At 41.6% G+C, this 21391-nt stretch overlaps 1 protein-coding gene across 1 annotated transcript in view; it reads right to left on the minus strand.

Moving 5' to 3' along the window:
• ATRX (ATRX chromatin remodeler) overlaps positions 1-21391 on the minus strand; it is a 1138900-nt gene that overhangs the window by 1099806 nt on the left and 17703 nt on the right. Inside the window, exons 2-3 of the mRNA XM_069211061.1 lie at positions 15719-15831; positions 10121-10167 (exon numbers count right to left, since the gene is read on the minus strand). Of these exons, the coding sequence (XP_069067162.1) occupies positions 10121-10167; positions 15719-15831 (160 nt within the window). The remainder of the gene's footprint in view (positions 1-10120; positions 10168-15718; positions 15832-21391) is intronic.

A 21391-nucleotide genomic window follows, 5' to 3' on the forward strand; every position in this document is an offset into this window, starting at 1 on the left:
AGTTGCAGGAATCTAGTTTCTAGGTTCAGGGAGAGCCCTTAAATACTAAATTTAAGGGCGTGTTTAGGTCTGGGGGGTTAGTAGCCAATGGCTCCTAGCCCTGAGGGTGAGTACACCCTCTTTGTGCCTCCTCCCAAGGGGAGGGGGTCACATCCCTAATCCTATTGGGGGAATCCTCCATCTGCAAGATGGAGGATTTCTAAAAGTTAGTCACCTCAGCTCAGGACACCTTAGGGGCTGTCCTGACTGGCCAGTGACTCCTCCTTGTTATTCTCATTATTTTCTCCGGCCTTGCCGCCAAAAGTGGGGGCCGGAGGGGGCGGGCAACTCCACTAGCTGGAGTGTCCTGCGGTGCTGTGACAAAGGGGTGAGCCTTTGAGGCTCACCGCCAGGTGTTACAGCTCCTGCCTGGGGGAGGTGTTAGCATCTCCACCCAGTGCAGGCTTTGTTACTGGCCTCAGAGTGACAAAGGCACTCTCCCCATGGGGCCAGCAACATGTCTCTAGTGTGGCAGGCTGCTGGAACCAGTCAGCCTACACAGATAGTCGGTTAAGTTTCAGGGGGTACCTCTAAGGTGCCCTCTGTGGTGCATTTTACAATAAAATGTACACTGGCATCAGTGTGCATTTATTGTGCTGAGAAGTTTGATACCAAACTTCCCAGTTTTCAGTGTAGCCATTATGGTGCTGTGGAGTTCGTGTAAAACAGACTCCCAGACCATATACTCTTATGGCTACCCTGCACTTACAATGTCTAAGGTTTTGCTTAGACACTGTAGGGGCACAGTGCTCATCCACTGGTACCCTCACCTATGGTATAGTGCACCCTGCCTTAGGGCTGTAAGGCCTGCTAGAGGGGTGTCTTACCTATACTGCATAGGCAGTGAGAGGCTGGCATGGCACCCTGAGGGGAGTGCCATGTCGACTTACTCATTTTGTTCTCACTAGCACACACAAGCTGGTAAGCAGTGTGTCTGTGCTGAGTGGGGGGTCTCTTAGGGTGGCATAATACATGCTGCAGCCCTTAGAGACCTTCCCTGGCATCAGGGCCCTTGGTACCAGAGGTACCAGTTACAAGGGACTTATCTGGATGCCAGGGTGTGCCAATTGTGGAACCAAAAGTACAGGTTAGGGAAAGAACACTGGTGCTGGGGCCTGGTTAGCAGGCCTCAGCACACTTTCAATTCAAAACATAGCATCAGCAAAGGCAAAAAGTCAGGGGGTAACCATGCCAAGGAGGCATTTCCTTACACCATGCATAGTGGGTTAGGCTGTAAGCTGCTCCCAATGATAAGGTTAATTCGACAGTCAGGAGAACATGGCAAAATAGCCTGTTATTTACTAGTACCACTCTTAGATTCTTAGGAGACTGACTATCAGAGCAGAGAGAGAGGTTTCAGAGTGGGGGCAGGGTAACCAATTTGCCTCCAGGCTGCAGCTTCTTGATACCTGGGGGGCGGGGAGATTAGCCTTACAGCACATACAGCAAAGAATCCACTACAAATCAGAGAATCCAGAGTTGGAATATTCACGGGTCTGTGCGCCTCGAGAAAAGCGGTGAAATATAAGAATGAATAAAGCCGTACCATGTGGTGTCCCTTCAGGAGTCTTGGTTGAGAGAGGATAAGACCATGGAACGCTTTATGGCACTGAATAGTAAAGGATCAAGACGAGGGAGGGGTAGAGGTTCCTCAGGGGGTCTGAACTTTAATCATAATTTCCAGAAGCAACCATGATTTTGGCAGGGGATTTCAATGCTGGTTTGTTTCCTGCCCAGGCAGATTTACAGATAGAAGATGCTTTGGATTATTACAACATTTCTCCAGCCTTGTTTCCTGTTGGTACCATCATGTGCGAGGCAAAAGCTATGAGCCAATGGCTGGTCAACCATGGTCTGGTCAGCTTGAAAGGTTGATTTAATAATGATATGCCAGCAGTCGCAATGTTCTGGCAGGGCCTATCGGCGGGTCCAACTGATTTTATGTTTACACCTGCCTGGCACTTTAGTCTCTTCACAGACTTTAAAGGGGCAAAATAGGAGTGGAGAGACCACTGGGCCATTTTGGCTGTTTGTTGCCTTTATGAACTAGAGGCTGTGGGGAGGGGTACTGCCTTTGGAAGTATCCTACCCACGGAGTTTCACAACACGTTTAGCCCCTGCCCATTTCCAGCTTTCAGTTGCATACCAATCACAGAAAACAACGGCGTTTTCTCTGTGAGATGTGACAATATAATTGTTTGGTTTTACAAAATCTTGGCTAATGTGTTAGGCTGCATATCCATAAATGTTACAAATCGTGGGTCACAGGCAAACTGTCATGTTAAAGGGAAGGGTTGGTTTGATCTAGACTGCCAGAAAACGAAATGCTTGGTGAGACAGGCATCCAAACAAGCCAGTCGGCACCCAGAAAGAGGTGTATCCCAGGAGCTGGCCAGGCTGAAGCCACAATACAAACAGCTGTTTAAAGCCAAAAAGGCCTCTTTCTACTATATCAAGTGGGACAAGATGGGAAAAAAATATTCAGAGGATCAACAAGGGTTTTGGGCAAAAGTAAATTAATCAAGCAGCCTTAATGGGAGAATCCTAGCATGTATGATTCCAGAAGATACAAGGGCAGCATATTTGATAGATATGTATGGTAGCCCTTTCACCCCAGTTAGGTCCCTGTGTCCTGCTTGCAGGAAGCTCCCCTTTATCTGGTTTTCAGTAAAAGTGAAGTTATTGATAGGATAAAGCTTTCTGGGATTCCCGGCAATGATAATTAAATCCAATAGCGACTTGTGGGAAAAGGTGTACTCTTTTGTTCTGCTGAATAGCCTCAATGGGCCTCCATCCTCCGTTGTGGAAAGGATCAATAGTGAAGCTCATTTAAAAAAATAAAAAATAAAAAATATATTAAAAAAAAGGAATAGTTCAGATCCATCACATTACAGGTTGATAAACCTTTTGCGCATCTTTGTTAACCCCTTCGCTGCCAGGCCTTTTCCCCCTCCTGTGCCAGGCCTTTTTTTGCCTATTTGGGGCAGTTCGCGCTTAGGCCCTCATAACTTTTTGTTCACATAAGCTAACCAAGCCAAATGTGCGTCCTTTTTTGCCAACATCCTAGGGATTCTAGAGGTACCCAGACTTTGTGGGTTCCCTTGAAGGAGGCCAAGAAATTTCGTTTTTTTTAAAATGGAAAAAGTGGCTGCAGAAGGCTTGTGGATTTCCCCCTGAAAATGGCATCAACAAAGGGTTTGTAGTGCTAAACTCAGCAGCTTCCTAGCTTTCAGGAACAGACAGACTTGAATCAGAAAACCCAATTTTGGCATTTTACTGGGGCATACCCCATTTTTGCAATTTTTTGTGCTTTCAGCCTCCTTCCAGTCAGTGACAGGAATGGGCATGAAACCAATGCTGGATCCCAGAAACCTAACCATTTCTGAAAAGTAGACAAAATTCTGAATTCAGCAAGGGGTCATTTGTGTAGATCCTACAAGGGTTTCCTACAGAAAATAACAGCTGAAAAAAAAAATATTGAAATTGAGGTGAAAAAAACATCAATTTTTCTCTACGTTTTACTCTGTAACTTTTCCCTGCAATGTCAGATTATGGAAAGCAATATACCGTTACGTCTGCTGGACTCCTCTGGTTGCGGGGATATATAGGGCTTGTAGGTTCATCAAGAACCCGAGGAACCCAGAGCCAATAAATGAGCTGCACCCTGCAGTGCGTTTTCATTCTATACCGGGTATACAGCAATTCATTTGCTGAAATATAAAGAGTAAAAAATTGCTATCAAGAAAACCTTTGCATTTCCAAAAAGGGCACAAGATAAGGTGCTGAGGAGCAGTGGTTATTTGCACATCTCTGAATTCCGGGGTGACCATACAAGCATGTGAATTATAGGGAATTTCTCAAATAGATGTCTTTTTTACACACTCTCCTATATTTGGAAGGAAAAAATGTAGAGAAAGACAAGGGGCAATAGCACTTGTTTTGCTAATCTATGTTCCCCCAAGTCTCCCGATAAAAATGATACCTCACTTGCGTGGGTAGGCCTAGCGCCGGCGACAGGAAACACCCCAAAGCGCAACGTGGACACATCCTAAATTTTGGAAAAAAACAGGTGTTTTTTGCGAAGTGCCTACCTGTAGATTTTGGCCTCTAGCTCAGCCAGCACCTAGGGAAACCTACCAAACCTGTGCATTTCTGAAAACTAGAGACCTAGGGGAATCCAAGGAGGGGTGACATGCGGGGCTCGGACCAGGTTCTGTTACCCAGAATCCTTTGCAAACCTCAAAATTTGGCTAAAAAAATAAACACATGTCCCTCACATTTCTGTGGCAGAAAGTTCTGGAATCTGAGAGGAGCTACAAATTTCCTTCCACCCAGCGTTCCCCCAAGTCTCCCGATAAAAATTATACCTCACTTGTGTGGGTAGGACTAGCGCCCACAAAAGGAAATGGCCCAAAACACAACGTGGACACAACATATTTTTTCACAGAAAACAGAGGTGTTTTTTGCAAGGTGCCTACCTGTGGTGTTTGGCCTGTAGCTCAGCCGGCCCCAGGGGGGGGGGCAGAAATGCCCTAAAATAAATTTGCCCCCCCAACCCCCACCCTCCCCCGCCGGGAGCGACCCTTGCCTACGGGGTCGCTCCCCCTGCGTGACATTGGCACCAAAAAACAAATCCCCGGTGCCTAGTGGTTTCTGCCCCCTTGGGGGCAGATTGACCTAAACTCTGCCAATCTGCCCCCAGGGGGGCAGAAATGGTCTAAATACAATTTGCCCTCCTGGGGAGCGACCCTTGCCTGATGGGTCACTCCCCATCTCTAAAAAAACAAACCAAAAAAAAAAAAACACAAAACAAAATTTGCCCTGGTGCCTAGAGGTTTCTGACCCCCCCGGGGGCAGATCGCCCTAATAATAGGCCGATCTGCCCCCAGGGGGCGCAGAAATGGCCTAAAATAAATTTCTCTCCCCCCAACCTCCACCCCCCCCGGGGTCGCTCCCCCTGCGTGACATTGGCACCAAAAAACAAATCCCCGGTGCCTAGTGGTTTCATAAACTCAGCCAATCTGCCCCCAAGGGGGGCAGAAATGGCCTAAATACAATTTGTCCCCCAGGGGAGCGACTTTTGCCTGATGGGTCGCTCCCCATCTCTAAAAAAAAAAAAAAAAAAAAAAAAAAAAATCCCCTGGCGCCTAGAGGTTTCCCCCCCCCCCCCCCCCCCGGGGGCAGATCGGCCTAATAATAGGCCGATCTGCCCCCCGGGGGGGCAGAAATGGCCTAAAATAGAGCTTCCAGCGCGACGAGGGAGGCCCCTGTGACACATCAGCGCGCGCGCGCTGACGTCACGGGGGGGGGGGGTTGCGGGGGTCGGGGGAGGAAGGGGAAGGTCTTCCCCTTCCATCCCCGACTTGGGTGGGGAGGGGGGTGCACGGGGGGCGCGCTAGCGCGCCCCCAAGTTCCCCTGTGCCATGAACGAGATGATCTCGTCCAAGGCACAGGGGAACTGTAGCCTTGGACGAGATCATCTCGTCCAAGGCACAGAAGCGGTTAAGGTGTTCTCTAAAATTATTCTATCAAAGCTAGGGTACAAGGCCTCTGAACATATTATTCAAGTTGAGGAACCATAGACCATTGCTTTGCTCTCTGGGCCATTATTCAGAAGGCCCTGGAAGTGAACCAGGCTCTGTTTTATTGATTTTCTAACAGCTTTCGATTTAGTGGACAGGAAAATCCTATTGAGAAATCTTGCAGCCTGGGAACTTCCTTTGGACCCCCCTAGTGCATTACAAAATTTACACACAGAAAACAGGTCTCCGGTTGAGCTAGATAAAACAGGCAGGCCATTTCAGAAAATCTCTTATCAAGAAAAGCATTGGACAGGGGTGTGACCTAATCCCCCTGCTTTTTAGTTTATTTCTAGCTGACCTCTCAATATCCATAACCAAGGCAAAGTCGTTCTCCCATAAAGCTGGGATTCAGCATATTTCTTGCCTGCTTTATGCAGACAGACTGGTGCTCTTTGACTGCTCCCTAATTGGCGTGCAGAGGAAATTACACTCCCCTGAAGCACTGAGTAAGCCGAACCAGAGTAAAATTATCTAGGGAAGACCAAGGTGCTGGTCTTTGGTTAAAAGGTAAAACACTTTAGATGTTACTTATATGTTGAGGAGCTGGAAACAGTAAATTCCCAAAATATCTAGGTTTGACCTTTAAGAGCAACCAGAAATGGGACACACAAGGATAGTATTAGGCAGAGGTCCTTGCTGCAAGCTAGCTGTCGGACTAGATTTATTGGAAATATGGAGGGTTGGCCCTTACTCCTTTACTGAAGGCCTATGAATGGAAAATTCAACGCACAACCACACCTCTGGGACTATATTACGCAAAGGTTTTTGCACTTGACCCCTACTGTGAGTGGGACCGGCTGGAGGGGGAAGTTATCAGAAGGCTCTTGTTCCTACCACCAGGCACCATGGTCCAGGATATAAGAAGGGAACTGAACCTAACCTCCTTGAATTGGTTGTCGTCTTTCCGGGTTAAAGATTTTTCAATAAGCTTTCAGAAGATTGTGAAGTGGCAAAGGTCTTCTAACTTTGCTGGGATGAGATCCAATGCAGTGTAAGAAGGTGGGCAAGGTAAGTAAGGAAGAGATTAAGGGGGCCCTGAGATTTGGCATTCAAATCGCGGTACAATTATAACCTGGTCCTCCTTTCCCAGTTAACAATTCTTCTAATAGTCTGCAGCAAAGGAGGCTGTGTCTCTTGACTTGGCTTACCTGAGGGGAAAAAAAATAAATGTCTTATTTGTTTTTCAATGAGCACTCTTGGCCTTGACATGGTTATCTCCTACCTGGCACAGTTACCAGATACCAGACTGCAGAACGAAATTTTAAAGGCGAGTGGGCTGTAACCCTATCTATTCGTCCCACATCCGATGTGCTACAATCAAGGATAATAACTATCTTTGCCCTTGCCCACTAATGTAAAATGTATCTTGTTACACATAATTATCAATTGTGCTTTTTATAAATTCTAACCTATTAACTTTTTAAGACCTTTGTTTGTAAAATACAGATCAGTACCAACGGTGGAGCAACAGAGCTGCAATTTTATATTGTGAAAACTTTTATTGTCTTAGAATGTTTATGGACAATTGTCCCAATAAACTAGTTTTCTACCTACCTACCTATTTCTGTGACTATCCACACATTAGTGTTTTGCAAAGACATGCTCCGAGGACAATGTGGTCACACTATAGATGTTAGCCATGTCACCTAATGCAGCAACCTTTTTAGGTATGGTTTGAAAGCACAGTTGTTGCCAGATGTAATGAGATTAATCTAAAAATAAATAGCTAAATGAGCTGAACCTTCAGGAGTACAACGGAGAGAGGCTTTGGCTTCACTCACGCACTGAGCGCCAAGATTGAATGTTTTGACTGAGCAGAGGTTTTGTGCTTTCACAAAATAGATTTTCCCTCCACACAGCTGTGATTATTTTGAAATTCATCCAGCTGCCTGATCAAACAGCAGTATGGCTACCTGAGCTAGAAATTTAAAGGCCACACACAAGACACTGTAATGCTGTAAAAGTGTCTTAGATAAGTAGGTAATTTACAGAGCTTCCTTTTTTTTTTTGGCGGCAGCACAAATGGGAGGAGGGGGGCACTTATGAGGAATTTATTGCAGTCCCAGCATCCTTCCCTTCCATCAACTATAGACAACACAACGCAGTTTTTTGACATTACGAGATGCCATGGGGTACACTAAACTACATGGATTTTTAGACTCAGCTTGACTGTCATCTAACTTTATGCGATCAAGAAATAAAGAGCTGAGAAAGGGGCTTAGGCTTCAGCTACATGTCTCTGCAGGGGAAGGGGAAGTGATTGTGCAGAATTTGTGCACTTCCACTCGAAATACTGTTTTTATTGCACTTTCCGTCTTGTGGCAAAACATCTCTCACTATAACAGGACTGCTTTGGTCATGAGTCAACCAATGGTCATGGCTATATGCCTGATGTATTTATTAAGAAATGTTATAGTAATGGCACTATTCCTGACATTGTAAGAAAAGTACCCTCTTTCTGGCATGGTTACTACCACTTTTTGGCTGTTGTCAGTATGTTTTGACTGTGTTCACTGTGATCCTGCTAACCAGGACTCCAGTGACTGTGCTCTCTCCCTTTAAACTTGATTGCTTGGACTGCAAACACCCCCCATTTGGCATAGTGGTGCCCCCTTTATAAGTCCCTAGTATATGGTACCCAGGTCATTGGGGCACCAGGGGTCCCCCATGGGCTGCAGCATGTATTATGCCACCCATAGGGAGCCCATGCAGTGTATCTGCAGGCCTGCCATTGCAGCCTGCGTGAAAGGGTGCATGCACCCTTTTCACTACGGGTCACTGCACCAGGTCAGTATAAGTCACGCCTATGGTAGGCCCTCCTAGCACAGGGGAGTGGAGGGACATCATTTTACAAGTGTACTGGACATAGGTCACTACCTATGTCCAGCTACATAATGGTAACTCCAAACATGGGCATGTTTGGTATCAAACATGTTGGAATAACTTCTAATACTGGCAACAGTATTGGGATATATAATTCCATGCACTCAGGTGGCTCCTTAGTGGACCCCCAGCATTGCTCCTATCAGCTTTCTGGGGTTTTCCAGGCAGTCCACGCTGCTGCCACCCCTCAGACTGGTTTCTGCCCTCCTGCTGCTTAATCTGATCAAGCCCAGGAAGGCTGAACAAAGGATTTACTTTGGGAGAGGGAGGTAACATACCCCCCCACGTCCCCCAACCAGTACCAGTATAAACTTGTGGGGTGTCGGTAGTTCCGATACCAACACATTTAACACTGAGACATGAGATAAACATTGGACTGCTATTCACTTTTGCTTTGTAATATCGCTCTAATGGTTGCACAACGTGATGTGGGCAGATACTGGGGGTGAGGTAAGACCCCCATCCCTGCAAGCCTGAGAAGCAAACCCAGACTGGTGCACGAGTGCTGAAAAACTGGTTTACCTGGCACAGGTATGCCCAGAGAAGTTCCTGTGAGGTGTCATAATACTCTATAATTGAGCAGATGATTATTATTAGGGAAAATTGTCTTTTGGTGTCTCACACTCAAGTTGACTATTTATATAGGACAAGGTCACAGTAACACAAGACCTGTTTTATGCACGCTTTTCATATGATCTTGCCCATTATCCCTTTCATCTTCTGAAACTACATTTTTAGATGTCTTGTCAGTGGCACTTGCGCCCCTAAACATGGCTGGGGACCCTGTAGGAGGAATAATCTAAAGATGATGTCCATGGTGCGCAGCCTGTTGGTTTTTGGGTCAGCCTTGCCCGGAGCCTCCAAAACATTTTTTTTGAATAATGTCTATGGACAATCCCAAAAGTTTCTCACAAACCAGTAACTGCTCTAAAACCTACCAAAAGACAGTGGGTTAATGCACATTTTGTAAAACAAGAATGTAATGCAAAATTGTTTCCATCACCAATGTTCTAATGCATCAAAATCAGATATTAACTTAATTGTCAACCTTTTTTAATTTAACAAACTGAAATTATTGAGGCTTTAACAGTCGTTAGTTTTAAAGAATCTAGCAAGCATGAACAAAGAATGTAGATATATTACATGACTCCCACATTGTGGACACTCTAGAAAAATGTAAACATGAAATGGTAGCTGCAAGCTGATCTAACACAGCCAGAACAGACCAATCCATTGTAGACAAATTTCTTTTGCTTTTACTTTTGAAAATTACATTTCAAAATGGTGTTTTGAAATCTCACTCAACCAAGAAGAAATTGCAGTGGGTTATCCACACCCATGTTTCCACCCTCAAGCCTTCTTTGTGGCTCACTTCCCTACATAGATTGCCCTTTCACAAGACAACTGTCATTTATTAACTGCATAAGTTTCACTGAGCACTAAACATGGTTCTTTGCGGACCCTCAGTAAGGAATTCAGCACTGCACTACAATAGTGTAACATAACATAGCAGCAAATTAACAAAAGAAACACATGGGAAGCCATAAGATCCTAATGGCAAGACATCACAGGCTGATGGCACAAAGAAATGTTTGTTTACTAAAGCTATTTCATACCTCTTCCATGTTTTCAACTGGACACAGCTTTGTAGACTTGTTTAAAACTACAGACAAAAAGGAAAGATGTGCAATTTAGAGCATATAAACCCATGTCAAGTTATGTTTTGCTTAAAGAAATACAAAAGCTTGAAATATTTACATGAACCGCTACAAAACTATTTCACAAATTAAATCCATTTTGCTGCAAATCTCTAATCAAAGGTTTACCTAGCTCACAGATTCTCAAACCTTATGACTTTGATGGACCTCCACCTTATTACTGGAACCTGGCGACCCCCACTGAATCATTGCTAAAATCTGGGACACTCCCCAGCACTGATATACTACTAGAAGCAGAGGACCCCGGCCTAAACAGTTGATCTGAGCCGCAAAAATATACACCAAAAAAAAATAGAAACAAGCAATCAAACATGCACAAATGAAAACACATTTTAAGTTGCAAACAAATCTAAAAAAATAACAATTTTAAACTTTATAAGGAAGGTTGGAATTTTTCTAAATTTAACTGAAAACACATCATCCATACTATAACCTGTTTGATGCACTTTCACTGTTCCCCAAATCAATATGAGGATACAAATTTAATTTTTGCCTTCAATTTCAAATTCCTTGACATTTACAGTACGTTTAAAAAATCTGTTTTACATTTAGTCACTTGATTTCTATGAACATTATCTTTTTCCACAGAATAAAGAGAAAAAATAATCTTTTTGGGCATTATTATCTATGCAGCTTTAACATGCCAGCCTTAAAGATCCTTGGTGCCACTTTCTGTGCCCCAAAAACAACAACAACAAGAAAAGAGAATATCAAGTCCTTTAAGGTTCATTTAAAGTCTCAAGTCACAGACAGCATTGCCAGGCCTCTTCCGAGATTCCCCAGGTCCATTAGTTTTCCAAACGGGGGAGGAGGGCCTGAAGAGGCCACACATATGCCTAGCACTAGCTAGCAGGGTGGGAGAGACTCCAGGGCACGCCTTAACCAATGAAGTAAAAATCCCTGGGGCCAATCGTGCCCACATGGAGTATTTAAACAAACAAAAAAAAAAAAGTGACAGTCCTCTGCCACACTAAACCTGAGCAGGCAGGTTGGGATGTGGGTTGAGTCTGGTAGGACGACAAAAGCAGGGTCCTTCAGCAGCCAGGCAGTGATCCCACAAGTGTACCCCAAATATTATTTGGAACCCACCAAAACTGTCAAAGAGGATTTGACAGTGTCAAAAAGGATGCCAACAGCCCCCACCAGGTATTAAAAGGAAGCATCCCCACCCATACAGGTGAGACTATTGTTGCTTACGGGCAGGGGTGAGGCTTTTCACACCTATTTAAGATTAAATTACTGGCTAGGAGAAGCTAGAGCGTCAATACAAATTAGCCTCCAGGAGCTTCAGGCAGGGAAAAATTTAATTTCTAAATGTTACTTCAACATTTTTTTTTTTAAATCTGATTTTACCATTAAATCGGATGCTTAACAGCTATTACAAATAGTTGCTTAATTAATTTTACTAGCTAGCCACATACCTGAGATACAGTATTAGGATTTTAATCTGTAGCTTTTAGGCACTAATAATTTTAAAGACGTTTACATTAAACAAGGGCGTGGAATCCGTATAGCCCTTAACACAAGACATATTGTTTAGGGTAAAGGGCAACACGTTTTAATGTTTATTTTGTCCTTGGGACAAGTAGGCCCAACCCTCCTCAGCACAAACCCTTTGGCTGCTAGTTTACAATTTCACATTACAGATCAGGGAATGACACTGTCTGCAGTTAAGGAAATAGTAGTGTCAATATGTTAATGCTGTTTGAAATTTTATTTATGGTTCATTAATGCAAAGGTGAGCGCTCTAAAGAAATGTTGCACGGTCAGAGTGCACTGACAGTTGTTCTAGTACAGAAATGTGTACAAAGCGTGACAATATGAGGCTACATATAATACTCCCAGAATTATCTATTATGAAAAGCAAATATGTGCAGATACTTGAAAGCAATATTGACGATTCTTTGCATGTTCACAAAAAATGCAACTAGGTAAAAAACATTTTGCTAAACTACTGTGAAATTGTAGACACCATTTGTTTAAAGCAATATGTAGTAAAATGAGTTGATGCTTATAATCTAATATAATATTCACAATGGAAAATTAGTGTAACCAGTTTCAACATTATTACAGGAAACATGAAAATAAACAAGCACTCACAGTCAATAAAATTAACATTGGCAGTCATCATTTTGGTATTGTTAATGCATTTTTGTAAAACTTTATTTCTGTGGGAGCTGCTAATCCCTTAACAATTTAAAAAACTAAAAATATTTTATGGCCTCAGAAAGCACACACTGCTACAGTAATTAGTTCCTGGCACTGAACAAAAATACTTTATGTGCCAATATGCTCATGGTGAAAGAGCAGAACATTGTCACTCAGTGAAGCCAGCCGACGGAGGGCTAGAATTTAATTTAATAAAAAAAAACCTGGTTAATGCCAATCCTAATTAGGGGTCCAGTTCTTAAAGAAAGTCACAAAAGTGCACCCATGGTATATGTCCTTGCATTAGTGCAGATTTATGGATGTAATAAAACACACAAAAATATACAAAAGTAGGCCAGGAAATTGTACTATTACAAAATGTCTGAACTCCATTTTACCAGAAGCAAATATGCATGTGTAGATTTGCTCATAGGAAAATCCGTTGAGCGTTTACAAGTTCACTTTCCCACCAACCACTCCCCCCCCAAATCCTTGGAAGAAGTTTTACTTTTGCCCTTGTCAGGTGTAAATGTCCAACCTCTCTCAGTATGGGAAAAGGTTAGATGAGAGCTGATGAAAACCCATCAAACAAAACAGGGCTCAACAAAAGTGAGAAAGGCAGAGACCAAGCAGAAAAAGTAATTTTGCACCCCTCCCGCAACACACCCCTGCACATACGATGACCACCTTTGGCTTCTCACTTGAACGACTGAGCAAAAATACATGAAATCAACAAAAGCATTACAAAGTGCGCAGAACAAGCCTGTTTAAATTGGTCTATTTTAATGCAGCCAGTTTCTGGTTATCTCCTAAATATGTTTTCTATGGGGATTTTCACGTTAATTGTGAAAATACATTTAGACCCGCCTTTCGACTAACTCTTCCATAACCTACCCTATGCAAAACAAGCTTTTCCTATTGTGGCAAACTCAAGTACAGATGCATGAATGTTACCTCTGTAAGATATGTACATATATATGCTTTAATATTACACAGTGGCAATAGCAATGATTCAGACTGAGTTTCCACTGAACAGTCATTTTTGATTTGCCTACAACTTTTTATCTTATTGACAGATTGGCATAAAACTCTGCAATCTACTAACTCGGCCAGCTAAGGTACAGTACAGTATGTTTAATGAAGATAATTAAATAGGGGGGGGGGGGGGGGGAAGGTTATAAGGGGATGTGTGTAAAAAAACAACCAAAAAAAAAAGAGAGAAGGTCCATCTTCCCATTTTAGCTCACACAGAAAATGTTGCTGAACCCTTACAGTTGACCAGATTTACACCAAATTTGGCATGGAAGTACAACTTCACTCAAAAAGTGTGTCTTTTGGTTTGGTGTAAATCCACTTAGTAGTTTGAGAATTAACATTCTAAAATACTCCCCCATTGGGCTTTAAAGGATTAACAATTTTGCATATCTCTACAGTTTAGACTTCTGTCAATCACATTTTAAATTTAAATCAAATGTGTTGGGCTAGAAGAACCACCATTAGATTATTTAAAAAAAAAAAAAAAAGAGAGAAGGTCCATCTTCCCATTTTAGCTCACACAGAAAATGTTGCTGAACCCTTATAGTTGACCAGATTTACACCAAATTTGGCATGGAAGTACAACTTCACTCAAAAAGTGTGTCTTTTGGTTTGGTGTAAATCCACTTAGTAGTTTGAGAATTAACATTCTAAAATACTCCCCCATTGGGCTTTAAAGGATTAACAATTTTGCATATCTCTACAGTTTAGACTTCTGTCAATCACATTTTAAATTTAAATCAAATGTGTTGGGCTAGAAGAACCACCATTAGATTATTAAAAAAAAAAAAAAAAAAAAAAAAAAACCCTCTCCATTTTGATTCGGCGATGACTGCTGATTTTACACTCAGTCCAACACAGGCCCAGGTCTGTGCACATCATCACTTACTCAGATCGACTGAGGTAGTGGGCATCCTGCGCAGGCACGTTTATGCACACTGCCACTCAATTTATGGTTGACCCTTATTGTGTGAAAGAGGTACAAAAATATTCATTCTACAACGCATATTTTGACAATTCACAATGTAAATATTTATTTTTAATTCAAAACTTGATAAAAAAAAAAAACACCACAGTTAAAACAGCATTATAGTTCTGGCTCACAAATATAAAAACATTACAATTGAATGATAATGGTTAGCAGCACCAACCGCATGCGCAGCAAATGAAAACATCAGAATTAACACTCATTACACCACGTATGAAATCACAATTTACACCACTGCTTGAACCATAACTTTTACTGCTCTCTTCTGCTCCGTTTAACATCAAATCTGAGACACACGTGACAAAGATCAACCAGCATTGAACATCAAAAGCATTTAAATAATGATATACCCAACAATAAAAAGTACAAATAACACTAAAACTTGAAACTGAACAGCACAACTGTGTCAGCAAAAGACTCAAAGAAAATTACACACACACACACTCAGGGACCCCATCATGCACTTCACCACTCAAAATAAAATACTTAAGAAAGGAAATAGGGAATCCTAGCATCACATTTCCAGACACTATCTGTAAGCCTCCAAAACTTCTAACACTTAAACGCAGAGGTACACTCAGTACTCAAGTATGTAAATTGCACAAGGACACACACACTCTAAGTGGCAGAGGTATGTCCAGGTGCAACCGGCACAAGAGACCAAGGTATCAAGATAAGCATGAAGACAATGTGGGAAATATTCATAGACCCAGAGATTTGTACACCAGCACTCACTAGAGCATAAACAAAAAATGTAACATGAACATCACATCCAGCAAGCTGTAGGGAAACCTGAAACTGAGACCAACACTCTATAAAACACACGTAAAAGAAACAGAGAAGCATAACTTGAATGTAAAATGAATATATTGTACATTAAAAATTGAACTAGTGGCTAAAGAGACAACACTCACAGAGCAACTCTCATAACTGATACCTTGATCAATGAATTCATACATTATGTATTAAACATTATGTATGTCACATTTGATATGATTCACAGCACAAGTCGAAGGCTTAAGTTATGGTTTGAAGTGCAAAACATAACTAGCAAATTTCAATGGTTTACGTTTAAGCCAGAATCCGAAATGTTTTGTTTCAGTAAATATAACCCACTTACATTCAGATTAGTGTTCAGGGATACAATCAAAGTTACTCAAGCAAAATTAAAGTTAGTGGGAATGCTATCCAGCTGTGGGTGGGGGTGGAGAACGAATCGAGTTTTATGGTTCTTGAAAAAAGATCTTTAACAAACCTATACATGATCAGCACTGTATTCACTGATTTCATGGATAAGAGCTAGAAAACAAAAATTAGTTTTTTACCTGAAACTTTGCTCACTGAACGTCCTGTAGGAGAATTAGCGTCCTCTGATTCTTCTGATGAGTGAGCTAAAAATTCATGAAGCTTCTGCACCAATTTGTTCAACTTGCTTTCACTATTAAAAAATATATATACATATATTATACATTTCATTGGTTTAAAAACACCAACTGCGTGAAATTATTCATTCAAAGCACTATAAAATAATTCTAAACAAATCACAGTCGAAAGCTCACCTGCTTTATATTCTTTTTACCTATTTCTATAAAAGAAAATGTCACATAAGAACCACAAAGGGATTCTTAAGAAATATGAATTATAGGTGTTACCTGTAAGGACTTTCCTGCAGTCCTAGAATTACTGACGAGTATTCATCGGATGGAGATACATTTAGCACTGGTGACCAAAGGCCATCAATACCACATTCCATTGGAGGCCCACGTTACTTGAGGTATTTTACCATCTAGCTATAGCTATGTTGAGCATTCAAGGCTTGCTCTAAAAGGTGCTGGTGTTTGAAACGCAGATGCAGCACTACAAAGTATATATAACTCAAAAAAGCAATGGCAGATGAGTGCCTTCTCTTCACAAATAGCACTTTTACTGACAAGAGCAAAAAGCACAGTCACAAATATGATGCACACACATAAGAACCTTCAGAGGAAGCAGCACAATGTATAGCCTTCTCTAACATTGACCAAACAACTGACTCAAGGGAAGGTTTTATTCAAGTTTCACCTAACAGGAGGCAGGTGGGAGAGGAAATAAATGCTGCACAGCTCTTTTGCCATGCTTTGATGGCGTCACTCAATACAATAATGGACAAAGAATTGTTCGACTTTACTAATCTATTTCAGCTTATCGAAATAATAAAATAAAGCCCTTTTAACATTGAGAGTATTCAACAACCTCTCCTGTATGGAGGAAGACAATGAATTAGTCTGCACTATGTGAAAATCAGAAATACCTTTCAGAAGAAAAAAAGATGGGTTCTGAATAGTGAAAGGGTATATACAGCCTAAAACTCCCTCATCCCTCTTGGCTGAAGTAACAATTACTAAAAGGGCACCCTTCCAAGACAGGAACTGTAAATTTGCCTTCTACATCAGTTAAAAAAGGGGGTCTGGTGCCATCAACCTAGAGAGGGCAATATTCAATTCCCACAGAGGAGAAGGCTTTCCAACTTGGGGAAACTAACCAAAGAACTGCCAGGAAATCCTTAATCACAAATCATAAAGAAATAAGCCTGGTAATGATTGTTATTATAAGCAGTCATGGCAGCCAAATGCACTCCAGTACAATTGCAAATCAGACTGTCATATTAAAAAGGAACAGTATAACTATCTTCTATTGTTATGTTCTTGGGTTATTGACAACACAATAAGAACATCTTCTATTTGAATGTACATGGAGATCTTGTGAAAATATGCTTCACCTCCCTCAGGATAGCCATGCTGTCATCAGGAAGATTCAAGCACCCACATTGCAAGACCTCAGGATTTAGGCAGTCAGGTTAAGGGAAGGATGGCTGGGACGGAACATTCTGCCCTACATACTCAGCCTTTTGTGTGGCAGAAGGGACACATGAAGGTCCAGGTAGGACCAATGGATAATGGGGGAGGGGATGAAAATCACTGTTGCACTGCGGAGTCCAAACTTGTTGGTTACACATGGATATAGCAGAATCAACAGGAAAACCAGTGATAAATGACTACTCCTATAATAGGTGACAAAAGAATCTAAATTATTACAGACACAGAGGCTAATATTATTTCAGGTTATGTTTATGTGTAGAGTGCACAACTCCCCGGGAGAGTATCCTGGAACTGAAAGCAAGAGCAGTGTAGGCAAAACTGGGCCATGACTCTGAATATCCAAGTCTTCGTTTTTTTTGCAAAATTCAAGAACAAAGGAGCGGGCTCTTACATGCAGAAGCAAAAAGCACTTTTTTGGTAAATTTGATTGGAACAAAGATTCCAATCTTCATGGAAACCCACTGTCTACACATTATCATTGGTGAGCACTATAGTTTTATTGAAAATACCTTAGGTCTGTGCAATGTTAGTGGCCATTTCAATGTTAAATGTGCGGTCTGTAACAAAGTGCGCTAACACACGATCCTTTACATGAAATAAGTCATTAAATGGCACTTTACAGTCTAATAAAGGAATTGAATGTCCTCAATCCTCTATTTACACACTACATTTTTCATGCTGTGAAGTGTCATTTAAAAAAAAAAAAAAGTCATCTTCCTCTAGTCCTTCTGCACCATGTGCACCCAAACTCCTCATGTCTTCTGCTGCTATGCAAAACTAAGAAAAAAACAATCCAGTGCTCTACAAAAAACACTAATTCTCTCTCATAATCCCCCACTTTTTTTTTTAAATGCACAAAACCCACTCATGTCACAAATTCATAACGCTGATGGGTGCAATGATGTGGATATTTACATCTTTGGAGACAAAATTTATGAGAATCACCTTTTTATTTCATGACTGGATGCTAACATTGTGCTTGTTCACAGCCCCTCAAAGCAGTACTCAATTTGAAACCGGTTCCAAATACAACGCTGCAAAAACACCGGCATTACTCCAGTAGGTCACCTCCAGAACTAGTCTTATCTTGTACAATTCAACACAAAGACCTGTTACCTCTATGCCAAAATCCAAACACCCCTCTCCATGTGCCAAAGAAACTTATCCTTTCATGGACCCTTGTGTCCAAGTCTTGTTCCTGCGGCTTACAACTCCTTAAGAAGCACTGCAACCTTTTTCAAAATTCCTGTTATGACTCAGATTGCTTGATATCTTCCAAGAAAGAGGTGGTTGTCTCTTGCTGAATAGGTTAAAGATGATTATTGTTGATGTATATATTTTGTTCTGTTCTGGGGCAGGAGAAAGACACATGCCCCTGGCCTGCTCACTCATAGCGTTTCTTGTTCCAGAAAACGCTGGGTGAGCAAGTGTGGGATCAGAGTGGTGTTTTTCCCATTACAGAGTGTTTTGTTGTTGTTTTTTTTGTTGTGTTATGGTTGTTCCCTTGCTTTCCCTACTGTTCTTTCCTTCCCAAGATTGCGTCCCTACACTTTTCTGTCACAAAAGTGAGTCCAACTCAACCATTACACCTGTTACAGTCAATCTTGCTATTAGCACACTATAGCTACTTGCAAAAGATCGTAGAGATATCCCTGTGTCTCTCACAAAGAATATAACCCCCTTTAAATGACTGCTCTCACAAGATGGGACATTATAGCAGGTGAGCTGAGGTTTCTTACTGATCTGGCCTTTCCTTATAATATGGTTCACTTAACTTGGTAAATCATTATGTAAGCTCAAACACTAAAGATACTCTTGCTTAATACCCTCGGGTTGAATCACCTCACTATACGAAGGAACAGTAGAGATTACAGGCCTAGTATATCATTATGCTTTAAGAAACATGCCTCAACTCAAAGGATAACGTAAGGTTATATATCTCACAAATTGCGGGGACATCTGCTTTCCTGCGCTACATAAATAAAATGGGGGTACTCATGATAATTATAAAAATAAAAAAAAAATAAAAAAACACACAAATTCTAACCTCTAAAGTCTTTTCAGGACTTCTACTCTAAAATTTACCATTCCAATGAGTTTTTACCCCACCCCCTTTAAAATATCTAGATACCATTGATCTACCAAGCATTGAAGACAAGGATAGAGTTCCTCTTAGCACACTAATCCAGATAGTTGAGATCACGGAAGCCATATGTACTCAAGTCAGGGAAGGCACTGGGGCCCAAGGGTTATTCAAGAAAATTCTGTAAGTCGATCTCTAACTTGATCATGGAACCAATCTTCAACCTGTTTGCGATTCTGGGTCCAATTCAGAGACAGGCACTATTATAGTTATCCTGAAAGAAGGGAAGGACACCCAGATGTTAAGAATTTCACGCCCATGTACCTAATAAATACCGATCATAAAATATATGCCAAGATTCTAGCATTTTGATTGGGGAAGGTTACACATAAACTTTACTGCTCCCTGTCCCCCGCAGACTAGGTTCCTCAAGGGTAGATTAGCTGCAGGGGATATTGCGTGGGGTATTTCCGCTTAAAGACACTAAAGGGATACACATACACTCTATAACAAAGCTCAAATTGAAATCACCAAGCTGCATAATGTCACTTCATGGACGGTTAAAATTATGCATTGACATTTCAAGCAAAAAATAAAGTTAAAAAAAATTCAGATCTTTGTGCAAAGCCTTTTTAAACTGATCAAAAAGAGAGTGCTTACTCATTCTTCCCTTTTAAATGCAGCCTTTGTGCTCGGATGCTTAATAACTGCTTTGTTCAAGTTTGTATCTCACAAAATAATAATAATAATAATAATAATTCATCTAACCCAGAATGTTACGTAATTAGAAATTATTGTGCAGATACTAAACTACAAAGCAATTTAATAGTCTGCAACACTTTGCGATACTGCGCCCAGATCCACCCAGCTCTAGACCTTGGCTCTACAGGGGCCTTATGATCAGTGCTTGTGCCCACAAGTCGGTGTGCTCAACTGAGGTGACAGCGTACTGAAACACAGGTAGATTCAACATACAGATGTTTCAGGCATGAGCTAGGAGGAAACTACAGCAGGCCTAAAAAAGTTAAAGCTTTGACACAAGCAAAGAACTGTTAACTTGCATAATGAAAATGTCGTCGTAAAAGCACCATTCCTAGCTATGTTAAAGTGTCCTAAACGGACTGCCATGATTTGTATTACTGCCATACGTGTGAAACAAGGTGTAACAACATTGTTTAGCGTGTATGATGAGCATAGTTTTGGAAATACATTAAGACGAAAAGCCACAAAAATGCACCTTGGTATCACTTGCATTAAAGATGTACAGCAGTGACGATTGCTTGGAAAAAACAAGGACTGGATCGGACTGAATGTCACAGATCACTTAACTGGACCTTGCAGATACCCAATAAGAATAATAACAAGCAGCTGCCGGTGCCGAAGCTGAACATGCACCCTCTGAAGACCGGCAAACAACACAAGCAGGAAACAAAGGAAAAAAAATGAACCCACAAAAAACACCAAAGTGTAAGAGATCAGTACTTGGGTGGTGCTGTGGGGTGGGTGGTAGGCTAACAAGGATTCACCACTAGCAAGTAATAAAAAAGCAACGGGTGGGCTGAAACCCACAAAAGTAAATACAACACGCCTCTACAAGACACTGCATGCAATGTCTAGCCGAGACCTAAAAACTAGGCAAATAATTCATCCGTAGGATTCTGGCTCTTTACTCAAATCCAGAGGCAAAAGTCAGGATTAATGGGAATGTATCCAAAATAATCAAGCTGTGTCAGAGCACCCGCCAGGGTAGCCCTTTGTCTCCAATCCTGTTTCTATTGGTAACGGAACCATTTCGCTTGGCACAAAGAGATAACTACAATATCAATGGGATCCCGTTCCCGACTGGCAGACAGTTTGTTGCAGATACGGTGAGGATTTATTAATCTACACTGAAGAGGCCAAACAAGGCCATCACATTAATTATGCAGGAGACAGAGAGATATTAGCGGGTACTGGTTTACTCCTAAGTTTTCACCCCTCAGTGGAGACTGCTGATCAAACTTAACTGGTGAATCAGGCCTGAAACTGCAAGCCTCCTCCCGTAAATATTTTGCATT

The sequence above is a fragment of the Pleurodeles waltl genome, chromosome 2_1, assembly GCF_031143425.1.
Source record: "Pleurodeles waltl isolate 20211129_DDA chromosome 2_1, aPleWal1.hap1.20221129, whole genome shotgun sequence".
In the NCBI taxonomy this organism is placed as follows: Eukaryota; Metazoa; Chordata; class Amphibia; order Caudata; family Salamandridae; genus Pleurodeles; species Pleurodeles waltl.